The 14,044-nt window shown below is 40.4% G+C and overlaps 1 protein-coding gene across 1 annotated transcript in view; it reads right to left on the minus strand.

The window, feature by feature from the left end:
• Positions 1–14,044, minus strand: part of SUGCT (succinyl-CoA:glutarate-CoA transferase) — a 1,092,618-nt gene that overhangs the window by 165,291 nt on the left and 913,283 nt on the right. The window contains exon 13 of the mRNA XM_030203879.1: positions 6,948–7,011. Coding sequence (XP_030059739.1) covers positions 6,948–7,011 — 64 coding nt within the window. The remainder of the gene's footprint in view (positions 1–6,947; positions 7,012–14,044) is intronic.

Genomic DNA, 14,044 nt, shown 5'->3' on the forward strand with positions numbered 1-14,044 from the left:
GTTGGTTACACATGTGTTCGAAATGAAATCCATGAAAGTTAGTCTGGACTTCGTTCCAGTTGCCTGGAGGTCTGTAAAACAGGACACAATTCAAATGATCACGTAGGGTTTTGTTGTGGATTCTAATTGAGGCAATTTCGAGTTGGGGTGTTATAGACTCGGCGGTGGTTTCGGTGGTGAAATGGGACCAATAGATTAGTGCTATGCCTCTTCCTCTTTTTTCTTTCCTGGTCCAGTGCGTGATTTTGTATCGTGGAGGGCACAGGTCTAGGATTATGGGGTCTTTTTGGTCATGGATCCAGGTTTCGGTGATGAACAGTAGGTCAAGGTTTTCAGACATGATCCAGTCTGTTAGTATTGCTGTTTTGTTCACAGCGAATCTGGCGTTGATGTAGCTGACTTGGATTGCTTGGAATGGGTCATCTGTGTTTGGTATTGTGTGGACTTTTATTAGTTGCCATTCCTTTGTTAAGGTGAGCTTGTTTGGACTTTCTTTCCCTTCTGTTGTGATTGTCCACATGTTAGTGTTCTTCCTTTGTTTAAGTTGTTGTCAGTTTGTTGAGATGTGGCGTATCTGATCAATCTTTGGTGATTGTGTAATATGGGCAGCACAATTACTATTTGCCCTTGAATTACACTTCCTGTTAATTTTAGTATGTTTGTTGAAATTAGTGCTCAGTATATTATTCATTTGTATAATCTGGCTTGTTACTTTTTCTTTGGTTGTTTTACCTGATGTAGAGTAATGACTTATTTATGGACTGTCGTTCAGACAGCGTTGAAAATCAAGGACCGATTGTAATGGAATAGAATTTTAAAAGATTGTTTTTCAACCCTGTCTGGATCAACCAGTGCGCTCGGGGTCTGTATTGTTGATTAGAAGTGATTCTGTTTCATTTATTGTTTAAGTGCTATCTTAAAGGATTGCTTTTCTACCCTGCTTTTTGTCCGATAATACCCTCTGAAATCTTGTTTTTCTGACCGAAAGTAACTTTCCTTGTGAATACAAAAATAAGTTGGAATGTGGAAGATAAGGCATGTCTCTAACCAATTCAGTTTGTGCAGGAGGGAAACAGGATATGCTCGAAGCTCAGGAGATGAACCACCTGGCCAGTGGTTTGTGACTGCATCCTCATGTACATTCTGTAACTTTCCCTTGGGGCATTCCTATAACTTTCCATAGTTTTGGACATGAGATCAGCGCCTAATAAAAAGGGAGGGCTTGTCACAGCACAGTGGGGTTCATCTGTGAGCAACGTACGGGCTGCGCAGAAATCTGTTCCTGGTCCAAAAAGCTCCTGGCTCTTTCGATAACAAGAGCTTGGATGATGAGAGATCAGTGATGTTCCTGGTCCAAAAAGCTCCTAGCTCTTTCGCTGTGTCGGGCCCCCCAGCTGATGAATACGAGCCTGGATGATGGAGATCAGTGATGTGTGTACGTATGTAATTATTGTTTCTTCCCTGGTCAAAGAACTCTTTGCAGTGCTTAGATGTAGAGGCCAGTGATGTAATAATTGTCTTAATGATTGTGTTTGCTTCTTTTCCTGGCCTGAGAGATGTAGAGATCAGTGATGTAACCATTGTTTTCACATAGCTAATTACTTTATATTTGCTAACCAGTATATATATATGTATATTAACCAATTGTAGAACCTAGCTTCCTCTAATAAAGGTTTCATTTACTCATTACGAATCCAAAAGAATCCACGGTAATTATTGGGTAGTCTGCATTAGTGAGGCAGGCTGTAAATCCATAGCAGATCATTTTGGCGACAAGGATGGGATTCGTACATAGAATGATACCTTTTGTAAGAGGAATGCATGGGAGAGTTGAATTCCAAAGCTGGGATGAGGTATTATATGTTATTATAGCCACTGAGTGGTCCTAATGGGGGAGGAACAGGACTCCGGTTTAAAGGAATCATTGCCTTGCTGCAGGCAAAATGCTGAAAACAGGAAAAGAGAGGGAATTACTATGTAAAAATTAGCCACTTTTTGTGGCTTAATTGTTGTTAAAACAGGTCTAGCTCAAAATGTCTCAGTTTAAGCCTTGGACATTTTCATTTTGTTCCATTATGGCCGAAAAATATTCAGGTCTTAGAAACGTCCAGATGGTGTGAAAGTTGAGAAGTGGAATGGAATATTTGATGGAGTGTGAGGTTGTATGGTTGGGGGGACTAATTAATAAAATACAATGCAGGTTGTACCAAAGACCTTTGGGCTGACATAGCTGTAGAATATAGATATGGATTGGTGATTTCGGATTGTACGTTGAGCGGTGTTGTTTGCATTTTGTAACTACAACTTGTTATTGTGTGAATAAAAAATATATATAAAAAAAAAAAAAGAAACGTCCAGATCCTGCCCTTAACATGAGATCTGGATGCACTGCAGACAAACTGCATGGAAAAACATCTAGAAAATGGGTTTCAAAAATACTAATTTAGATGTTTTGGTGAGAAAAACTGCTTTATGCCACTTTTTAGATGTTTTCTCTTTTGAAAACGAGTCCCCATATCTCCCACCAAAATAACAAAATAATTGCCTGTATATCTTCTATAAAATCATGCGCAACAAAAGAAGCCAGATCATCAATTATAATTAAAAACTCCTAAATTATTATTTAATTATTTCTAACATTTGTATTCCACACTATCTTGTTAATTCTAGGTGGAGCACGTCAGGACATACATAATTACAACAAAATATCATTAAAACACATCTACAACATTATAAAAAACTCGCATTCCAGTCTATCAACAACTCAACTTAAAACACAAACTACAATAATACACAGAACTAAAATACATTCAGGGCATAAGCTTCTCTGAATAGCAAAGTCTTAACCATAGATTTAAAATTCTTCAAACCTCACACAGTTTGAATTTAAGAAGAATGTGAATTCTACACTTGCGGACCTTGTACATAGAAAATTGAATTTCTGTATTCCTCTAAGGGTCCTGTTTACTAAGCTGCGCTGTAGGCGTGCTAACCTTTTAGCATGCACTAAAAATTAGCGCACGCTAACGCTATAGGCACCCATATATTCCTATGGGTGTCTCTAGCGTTAGTGCGTGCTAAAAAGTTAGCGCAGCTTAGTATACAGGGCCGTAAATAAACTGAGCCAAATGAGAGCACATCCAGGAGATTCAACAGTGATGATCTCAGGTAACGCAAATGGTTGATGAAGATGTAAATATGAAGAAATAACAAGGGAAATCCTAGTATATACAACTTTAAAAACTAAGGTGTTTGTTTACTACGCCACACTAGCGACTTCCACACAGTAATGCTGACACAGCTCAGTCAAAGTGAATGGGCTGTGTTGGCACTAGCTCACAGCCAGCAATGGTAGTGGCTTAGTAAACCCCAGTGTAAGATAAGTATTTTAAAGCAAAAACGAAATTCTATTGGTAACCAAAGAAGGTCCATCAATGATGGTGTGATCACACTTTAATTATTCGTACAACAGCATTCTGTGTCGACTGCAGGGAATTTAAGAATCTTTTAGGAATTCCCATCAAAGGACTATTACAATAGTCAGAATGAGGTGTAATTGTACTTTGAACTACCATTTAAAAATTCTCTGAAGTTAACAGATCTTTTAAATGTCTAACCATTCTCAATTTAGCAAAACTGAGCTTCCATATATGTTCTTGAATCATAAGTGATTGATCCAATATAACTCCTAGTGATTTCACTTTCTGAATAAATTGAATCTTCACATCTTCAACAAAATTCTGGAAATAATAGAATGGAAAATCTACTAAAATGCATAACATGAGTTTTATCCATATTCAATTTTAATCGATTGAATCATAGTCACTGCTTTATCATTTGAAGAGACAAGATTAAAAAATCTTTTGTCTTAGAAATCCTTAGAAGTCATACAGGGAGCCTCATTTTAAACAAGACATAGAAGGTGGATTTGAGACAACCAGGTCAGGACATCTCAATTTTCACTATTATTTTAGAAGAGAATCTGGTGACATAGAGGCTGTTCTCAAATACAGGAGAAATGGACATTGATGCACTGAGTGTGGCTGGCATAAATATTTACTTTAGTAAAAAAAAAACAAATGTGGAAAATGTACACAGGTTGAAACCCAACAAATAATGTGTTTGTGCTAGTGCATTCATGTTTATCATAGCCATTTTAGAAATATAAATGTGTATTTTGCCAACATTGTCACAGAGATTGGTATCTCTTTCCAGATTAGTTTCTTTGGGAGGCGGGGTGGGGGGGTGCATAAACTACTGTGGGATTAAGGAGACAACCTTCTCAACTGGAACAGTTTGCCACAACTCCCAACATCAATCTTTTAGGGCATACACATGTACCCCCTAATTCTGCAAAAGTCACCCAAAATTGAACGTGCAAATTTGGGGGGTCTGCCCAATTTGTGCGCACAATTTAATTAAATAACAAGCTAATGAGCATTAATAATTGACTTTTTAACAAGCAACTATTGGCACTAATTAAATTTAATTGAACTTTATGTATGTAAATTTAAGCATAGGATCCATGCCTAAATTTCATGCACGATTTGAAAAAGGGGGTATAGAAATGGGAGGGTCATTCTATAACATGCATTGTTATAGAATAACAGGGATATGCACCTACATTTGCACCACACCTAAAGTTAGACGCCATTCCTAAGAGTAAGCATGACGTATAGAATAGTGTTTTTTTATGCTCCAATTGTTTTCTATTTTCACTATTTTCTGAGGTCTTTTCCCCCCATTTTTTGTCCAGTGGTATTCATCACATTCTAAGTAGTACTCGCTTTTTGGCACCATATACAGAATCTAGCCCTTAGTCCCCTTCTGAAATGAGGAATAAATGTCCATAAACCTGTCACACCCATGTCCTACCCATAATATGCCCAGACCATTTGCATGTACTTGGGTTTCAGACATGCATATTCTGGGTTTGTAAAATGGAGACTTGAGAATTTATGCAAGACAAATGTTTAAGTGCCAGTTTATACACGTCTCAAGCGCTAATAGCCCTTCTAAAATGACCACCATAATGTTATAAAATTTTCCACCATGGAAACCAGGGCAAAAGCAGAAGAATCTGGAGACCTATAAACAATGTACATGGTAATATCATTTCACCAAACACATAAGAAGGCCTATTTTAAATAGATCCTGGAAAGGAGAATTGGGATGTCCAGGTCAAGATGTGTTCAATCCCCCCTCCCTTTATTTGTTTTTTTATAGGGGTCTGCTGAATATAGATCCTGCTATAAAGTACCTAATCAACCTACAGGGGTATTTGCTGGCATGTTCAGCAGGAAAACAATTTTAGAAAAAAAGACTGAAAAACAAGAGAGCCCCATTTAGGTCTTTGTGTTACTGAAGCTAGGAACATCACATGTTCCTGGCTACAGCAACCCAGATAGCAGGCCATAAGTCAAGTGTGTGCCATCTGCTTAAGGGGTCAGTGGTGGAATCAAATTCCCCCACATATCCACCATATACCTCTTCCATCCCATTACCAGACCCACTACTCTGTAATGCAATCATAGCCTACCCTCTACCACCCCCACCACCTCCTTTACCTAAGCATAGCCTACTCCCCAACACCCCTGACTTTTACCGGGGCTTTTCCTGGTGATCTAGCAGAGACCAATTGCGATCACCAGTTATAGTAGAAATGTAACTGCTTTTGGTGTAGTAAAAAATGGGATATCATTAATAAATAAAAGTGTAACTGAACACATATTTTAACATTTGTGCAATAATCCAGCTATACTATTTACGCACAGTTCTTGAAATATTAAGGCATGGGTTTTGCCTCATAATTTACAAGGCGTCTATGAGTCAGATGAACTTAGCTTTTTATCCATACATAGGGATGGCAGCAGGTGGGTGAGCCTTTGTAAATAAAGCCCTATCCATACTATACAAGTTGATGTTTTGTAAGGTGATTTTTATCTAAACATTTTATTAAGCTGAAACTATCTGCAATAATAATATTCTCAGTGATTTCACCTCAGATAAACTCTGCAAATAAAAATAGATTATTTTGGACTTGGCATTTACAGTATTGTTGAACATTTTTCTCCTGTAATTCATCTGTTACATTTCTTGCGGGGTACCAATTCCCTAATGCTACTTAAAGAGATTATCTTAATAAAACTTCAAGAAACCAGAAGATTAAAAGAGGTTATGTGAGGTAAAAGAATATATTTTGATTGAATTTTATTGCTTCTGAAAAGAACTAGACTGATTTACTGTAATCTCAAGTTTTCTATTTCTCTGTAGAACACATACATATATAAAGTACTGTAGAAGGTTTTCAGGCTTTCTGCTTAAATGCATGGAATAATACAGGGGTCCTTTTACTAAGGTGCGCTGAAAATGGCTTGTGGTAGTGTAGGTGCGCTGAAAATGGCTTGTGGTAGTGTAGGCACAGGTTTTGGGTGTGCGCTGATCCATTTTTTAGTGCGCCTTTAAAAAAGGCCATTTTTGCTGAAAATAGACGTGCAGCAAAATCAAAATTGCCGTGTGTCCATTTTGGGACTGAGACCTTACCGCCAGCCATTGACCTAATGGTAAAGAATCTGGGCGGTAATGACCTATGTGTGTCAAATGTCACTTGGCACGCGTCCATTACACGCGCCCAAAAATACAAATATTTTTCAGATGTGCGCCAAAAATGAAATTACCGTAAGAGCCATTTTGGCGCATGTTGGGCGCACGTAGACACTTACGCAGCTTAGTAAAAGGGCCCCACAAATTGTAACAAGCTGTATAAGTAAATAAAATGATATCAACTCCTCCTAATTTTGTATTAGTTAATTAGTGCAGGGGTTCTTAACCCAGTTCTCGGGACACACCTAGCCAGTAGTAGTAGTAGTGTTAAAGAGTTCACTGGAGTACACATTATAAAAACAGTGCACATATTAAGAATATAAGTAGTTACAGTGACTTCAGACCTGGGACAGATATCTTTCCTGCTGTTGGATGATCCATTTCCAAGACAAGACCATTATGTATGACCTAAAAAGAAAAATATATATATTTATATATAAGTATCTCTCTCTCTCTTTAGAAATAGTATTTCCAAAACTGCTAATGCCAACAGTTTAAATCATTCTATTTTTCTGGCTCTTGTTTCTATCATACCTTCGTAACTAAGATAGCCCTGTGATTATAACAAATCATCACATCATAGAAATAATTTAGAAGTAGATAATGAAACAACTCACAAGGTAGTAAGGCATGCAAGCAGCTTTTCTCCAGTATCTGCATACCTGCTTCTTAGATTATTACCTATAAAAAGAGAACCCATACAAAACTGTACCTAGTCTTTGTGTGGATCCTTCTTTTTTCTTTTAGAAAAAAACTACATGTGTACTTTTCTTCCCTACTGAGCCCTTTCCTGGAAAAGTCTCCAACCCTGTAGGTAAAAGCATGCACATTAAGGATCAAGCCACCCAGAAAGTGATCAATAAAAACAGTATTGCACCAGCAGAAAGGGTTCTGATCACTGCCCTCTCTATGGGGTCCTTTTACTAAAGCACACTAACAGATTTACTCTGCACTAAATGATAAGACGCCTATAAGAATATAATTGGCATTTTATCATTTATCGAGCGCTAATCAATAGCACACATTAGTAAAAGGACCACTCTGTTTGCAGTTGATTACTTTTCGATGCAGAATATAGAAACTGGTAATGACAGCTATATGTAGAAGGATGGGTAGCCCGAAGGAAAAGTTATAATAGTCCATTGCCATGGACAGAAGTGGGCAGTTCTTGAATCTAGAGGAAAAGTCCATAAAGTGCTATTATGGTAGACACAGTGAAAGCCACTACTTATCCCTAGGATTGGTAGATTGGTAGCATGGAACCTTGCTACTTTTTGGGATTCTACCAGGTACTTGTGACTTGGAATGGTGACTGTTGGAAGCAAGATACTGGGCTACATGGACCATTGGTCTGACCCAGTATAGCTATTCTTATGTTCATATGAATCTACAGTATAAGTGGAAAAGATTATATTATTATTAGGGTGATCTGGTTTTGTCACTGAATTATGTGGGAAGACTGTGCATGTGAAACCATCTGGCATAAAAAAAAAAAGGAAACTGAATTTCACTGAGGAATGAAGGATTGATGCAATGGTTTTCACTTCCAATCCTCAAGGACCTGGAACAGGTCAAGCTTTTAGGATAAAAGAATATGCATGAAATAGATTTGCATTTACCTCATTGTTTGTAAATCTCCCTTATACAAACTCATTAGGCATATCCAGAAAACATGACCTACCGGTATATCTGACTTCTGTGGTAAGTACATTAATGGAAACGCTTTTACAACAGAGAATAGTAAAGTTTTTGGAATCCAGTGGATTAAAGGACCCAATGCAGCATGGCTTCACTAGAGGCAGGTCTTGTCAGACAAATCTGATTAATTTCTTTGACTGGGTGACCAAAGAGTTGGATCAAGGGAGAGCGCTAGTGTGGTGTATTTAGACTTCAGCAAAGCCTTTGACATATTTCCACATAGACAACTAATAAATAGTGTCCTCAGTATAGGCCCTAAGGTGACTGGTTTAGGGACTGGTTGAGTGGAAGACAACAGAGGGTAGTGGTAAATAGAGCTCATTCGGAGGAAAAAGATGTTGCTAGTGGTGTACTGCAAGGTGTGGTTCTTTGGTTGGTGCTTTGTAACATTTTTGTAAGCGATATTGCTGAAAGGCTGTCTGGTAAGGTTTTCCTCTTTGTGGATGATACCAAAACCTTTAATAGGGTAGACACCACTGATGGTGTGGATAACATGAGGAAGGACTTAGCAAAGCTAGAGGAATGGTATGGAATTTGGTAGCTAAGATTTAACATTAAAAAATGCAGGGTTATACATTTGAACTGCAACAATCTGAGGGAACGGTACAGTTTAGGGGGGAAGAACTTTTGTGCACGAAAGAAGAGCGGGACTTGGGTGTTATCGTATGTAATGATCTTAAGGTGGCCAAACAGGTATAAAAGGTATGGCAGAAAATAGAAAGATGCTTAGGTGCATAGGGAGAGGCATGGCCAATAGGAAAAAGGAGGTGATGGGACCTCATTTAGAATGTTCTGGAGACTTCACCTTCAAAATAACTATAAATCATTTAGAATACAGCAGCAAGATTAATTTACAAACTAAATAGATACACTAGTGCCATGCCTTATCTAGCTAAACTGCACTGGTTACCCATAGCTGAAAGAATTAAGTTCAAAGATGCATGTGTAGTCTTTAAGATACTACAAGGCGCTACCTCTGAATTACTGATCAATATCTCATCTGTCTGCATCGTTCACTCAAACAGACTGAAGGAACAATTGATCCTAGGCCCATTGTTATACAAGGGAATCTGATTTCAGAAGATCTTTAACTCACTCTTCCTGGTATCAGGAATATCATTATGGAACTCATTCCCTCTGGCTACGAGACTAGAGACAAACCACCTCAGTTTCCGGAAGTAGCTAAAAACTTACCTCTTCCCAAGACCTGCTACATAACAATCACAACTCCTTAGTCCCCCAGCAGACTATAAAACTACTACATGAAAAACTACTCCCTCACACCCGATATTGTTATAGTGTTGTTAGATAACATTGAATGTAACCAACAAGATTGTATTCACCCAACATTCCCCTAATAATACCAACCACATACAACCAACGAGACTGTATACATCTACTTATAACATTGCATCAACTTTTGTCCCACAGATGATGTAACCCACACTGAACCCTAAACAGGGGATATTAGCGGTATACAAGACCTGATCTGAATTGAAAACAGATATAAATAGGATGGAATCAGTCCAGAGAGTGGCTACTAAAATGGTCAGTTGTCTTCATCATAAAGTGTATGGGATCAGACTTAAAGATCTCAATATGTATACTTTGGAAGGAAGATGAGAGAGGGGAGATATTATAGAGACATTTAAATACCTATGGGGCATAAATGCACAGGAAGAGAGTCTCTTTCAATTGAAAGGAAGCTCTGGAATGAGGGAGCATAGGATGAAGGTGAAAGAGGATAGATTCTGAAGTAACCTGAGGAAATACTTCTTCAAGAAAAGGGTGAATTCATGGAACGGCTTCCCAGTGGAAGTGGTGGAGATGAAAACAGTATCTGAATTCAAGACAGCTTGGAATAAATACATAGAATCTCTAAGGGAGTGATAGGGAGAGTAGATGGCATGAATGGGCAGACTGGATAGGCTATATGCAGGCTCATTTTCGAAAGAGATGGACATCCATCTTTTGACATAAATCGGAACATGGACGTCCATCTCCCAGGGACGTCCAAATCGGTATAATCGAAACCCGATTTTGGACATCTCCAACTGCAGTCCATCAGAAGGACGTCCAAATCTCAAGGGGGCATGCCAGGGGTGTGTTCAAGGCGGGACTTGGGCATTCCTGAGACATGGACGTCTTTCAGCGATAATGGAACAAAACAAAGATGTCTCAGACTAAAACTTAGATGTTCTGAGCTCGACCTGTTTTTATAATGCATAGCTGCAGTGGGAATTGAACCCACTTCACCAGGCTCAAAGTCTGCTGCACTAACCACTAGTCCACACAAGAGGTGCCCCAAATGACCAGATGACCACTGGAGGGACTTGGGGATCAACTCCCCTTACTCAACCAAATCACACAACATTTTTCCAAACAACACTTTCAAAAGGAAAAGAAATACTTTTTTTGTAGAAAATGCCTTTCCTGTTCAGATTTTAGACGTTTTACAAAAAACGTCCAAATTGAGACTTAGATGTCATATCCAAAAATGCCCTTTCTATATTGGACTTGCCCAAAGTCTCAAGGAGCAGCAGTGGGAATTGAACCCATGTTGCCAGGATCAAAGCCTGCTACTCCTCCTCTGTTTTGGAAGTCTTGCATTTGGACGTTTTTTGTTCAAAAATGGACCAAAAACAAGGACGTCCAAATCACAGGACGTTCTTGGTATTTTCAAAACGAAAGATGGACGTCCATCTTTTTTTGAAAATGACCTTCTCCCCGCCTCCGAATTTGGACGTCTTTGTAAAACGTACAAATTCTGACTTAGACGTTTCTTTCGAAAATGCTCCTCATGGTCTTTATCTGTCTATACTTCTCTATGTCCACTGTAATAAAGTGTAATGGGGGCAATGTCCCAAATGGATTAGTTTTGCACACACCTTGTCAATAATGAACCTCAGTCATAAGCCATGGTATGTGGAGTATGATCTCAGTCTCTCTCAGTCTCCCAAATTTACTGCTAACGCTTCCTGTAGAACTTGCATTGTGTCAGTAGCTTTGTGCATAGCTTAGTGGTGCTTCTGAACACAATTCTGTGTGCAGGCCTGAGCATCATATGTTCAAATGAGTTTTGTACAAGGGCTAATTGCACACAAAGACTTGTGTAGACATCAGCACATAGCTCATCTATATGCCAGGTTAATGAAGTATTATCTATTAAACCCAAATGCAAAGAAACATCCAAAGGCTGAGCACAGGGTTTTGTTTTGTTTTTAATGCCAGGACTTTTAATTCCAGGTCTGAAGAGGAGTAAAGTGGTTAGGTCATTCACCTGTGGCCAGCAATATTGAAGATTTCATATAATCTTCTTCTCTTTACTGAAAGCATGAAGGAACCACAACTTTTTTCTGGCTTTGTTAAACGGGATGGGTCAAAAAAAAATACCAGCAGGGAATGAAGAGCTGAGGGGGAATTGTGCTGGTACAAACAGCAAAGTAACCACTGGCACTAAAACTCAATAGAATGCTATTTCTGTGCAGAATAATAGTGCTGTTTATGTGTGAAATAGCATTCCAGCACATGTGCATGATACATGCACATTAAAACCCTGTGCACAGCTACACTTTTCCCCACTACAAACACCATTTATGCATGGAACACATTCCACATAAATCAGTTTGCTATGGGTCCTCTTTTCAAATGCGCAGAGGCATTAATGATAACAATCAACTGAAATAAGCCCAATGCAGCAACAGAGTATAAGTACACAATGAAATTGGCATAAGATGACGAATTATAGATAAGTTAGAACTGGGATGAGAGGGGGTGATAAAGACTCCCTTTCTAAATTATAAGGAACAGAGGTGAATATATCTTGTAAATATCATAGCGCCCCATGGGCTAAATCTAGACATCAATTGGATGTCACTAATATGAAACTAGGCAGCTGATTGGTTGAGTCTATCAGGTGACAATTTACAGGTTGGCGCATAGGCGCCCCGTATAAGAGGCTTGGGGAGGCTTAATCTTGACCTTCCCCTGGCTGCTGCCCTCACAAACGCAGGGCTTGCACAGCAGCCAGGGAGCTCTCCCACCGTCCTTCCTTCCTGCTCTCCCCGACCGGCAGCCTTCCTTGCCCCCCCCCCCCCCCCCGTGTATAACCGTTTTACTCTCCCTGGCAGCAACGTGAAGAAAAAGGCACTGTCTGCAGGATCGCCTTCGGCTTCAGCTTTTCTCTTCGCTTCGCTCTTCACACAGTGTCCCGCCAGGGTTGCCAGGTAGAAATTTTTTTTCCAGCCCAATCCGGGCCAGAAACCAGCCCAAAACCCGCCCAAACACAAACCCCGCTCCTGACACCCCCACCCCCGCGTCACCGGCCCCGCCCCCGCCGTCACCGGCCCCGCCTCCCACGTCATCGGGCCCGCCTCCCCGTCATCAGCCCCGCCTCCCCGTCATCAGCCCCGCCTCCCCGTCATCGGCCCCGCCTCCCACGTCATCGGTCCCGCCTCCCACGTCATCGGCCCCGCCCAAAACGTCACTAACCCCGCCCAAAAACGTCACTAACCCCGCCCCCCGCGGCCGAAAAAAATCAAAAAGCCGCCCAAAAAGCCGCCCGGAAGCCTAAAAAACCGCCCAAAAAACCGCAACCCGCCGCGGGCAAAAATTTCCCGCGGCGGGTCGCGGAAAACCGCCCAATTGGGCGGTAAAACCGCCCACCTGGCAACACTGTGTCCCGCCCGCCTTCGCGATGATGCATTTCCTGTTTCCGCGAAGGCGGGACATTGTGTGAAGAGTGAAGCGAAGGGAAAAGCTGAAGCCGAAGGCGATCCTGCAGACAGTGCCTTTTTCTTCACGTTGCTGCCAGGGAGAGTAAAATGGTTAAGGCGAGGGCAGGGAGAATCGCTGGGAGGGGAGGGGAACAGATCATCGCTGGACAAGACATGGAGAGAAGGGGAAGGCAGGGGGAGAGAACAGATCGCTGGAGGGGAGGGGAGAGGCGAATTTCTGGCCATGGGTGGATGGATGGAGGGAGGGGAGGGGAGAGATCGCTAGAGAGAAGGGGAAGAGAACAGATCCCTGGAGAGGAGGTGAGGGCATGGGAGAAGAGACTTGCTGCACACAACAGAAGAAACTGGGACCAAAGCTAACAGAAAAACTAAATACTCAGACAGCAAAGGTAGAAAACTTTTTTATTCAGAATTTATTAATTGAAATAGGTCAGCTTTTGGAAATGTGCATCTGTGATATTTTGCATGCAAGTTTAAATTTTTCTAGTATTGCTGCATGCTGAGTCTGACTTCTTGAGGTAACTTTCCAGTTCAGTATTTTGCCTTCATTTCTGTTGTGTCATGTGTTTTTCATGTGTGATCAAGGTGCAGTATTCTGTTAGCGTGTAGTATTTGTAGTATTTGCAGCCCTTTTTATTTTTTTCACTAGGTTGTGTACTGGTGTTTTAGAGCCAGGTGTAATTATAGTGCTGCCTTTCCACGCATAAGGTTGTAGCTTGTCCTGTCCTTGTAATTGGTGCTGTTGTGGTTTGCTAAGGTTATGAGTGTGTTTTTGCATAGGTTTGTGCATAGTGTTTTGCAGTGGAGAGATTGTGTGTTGGCCTTACTGAGCTGGCACCAAAACATCTGAAAGGGTGTAGAGCCTAAATCATGACACACTACCTCTTGAAGGATCTACATATGGTTGTTAATAAAAGGAGCTCATTGTGAACACTATCCACCCTAAAAGGGTGTTTTGTGGCTCTACATTAGAATTGTGATATTATGATCCTTTGTTTCATATTGTT

The sequence above is a fragment of the Microcaecilia unicolor genome, chromosome 1 (genome assembly GCF_901765095.1).
Source record: "Microcaecilia unicolor chromosome 1, aMicUni1.1, whole genome shotgun sequence".
Lineage (NCBI taxonomy): Eukaryota > Metazoa > Chordata > Amphibia > Gymnophiona > Siphonopidae > Microcaecilia > Microcaecilia unicolor.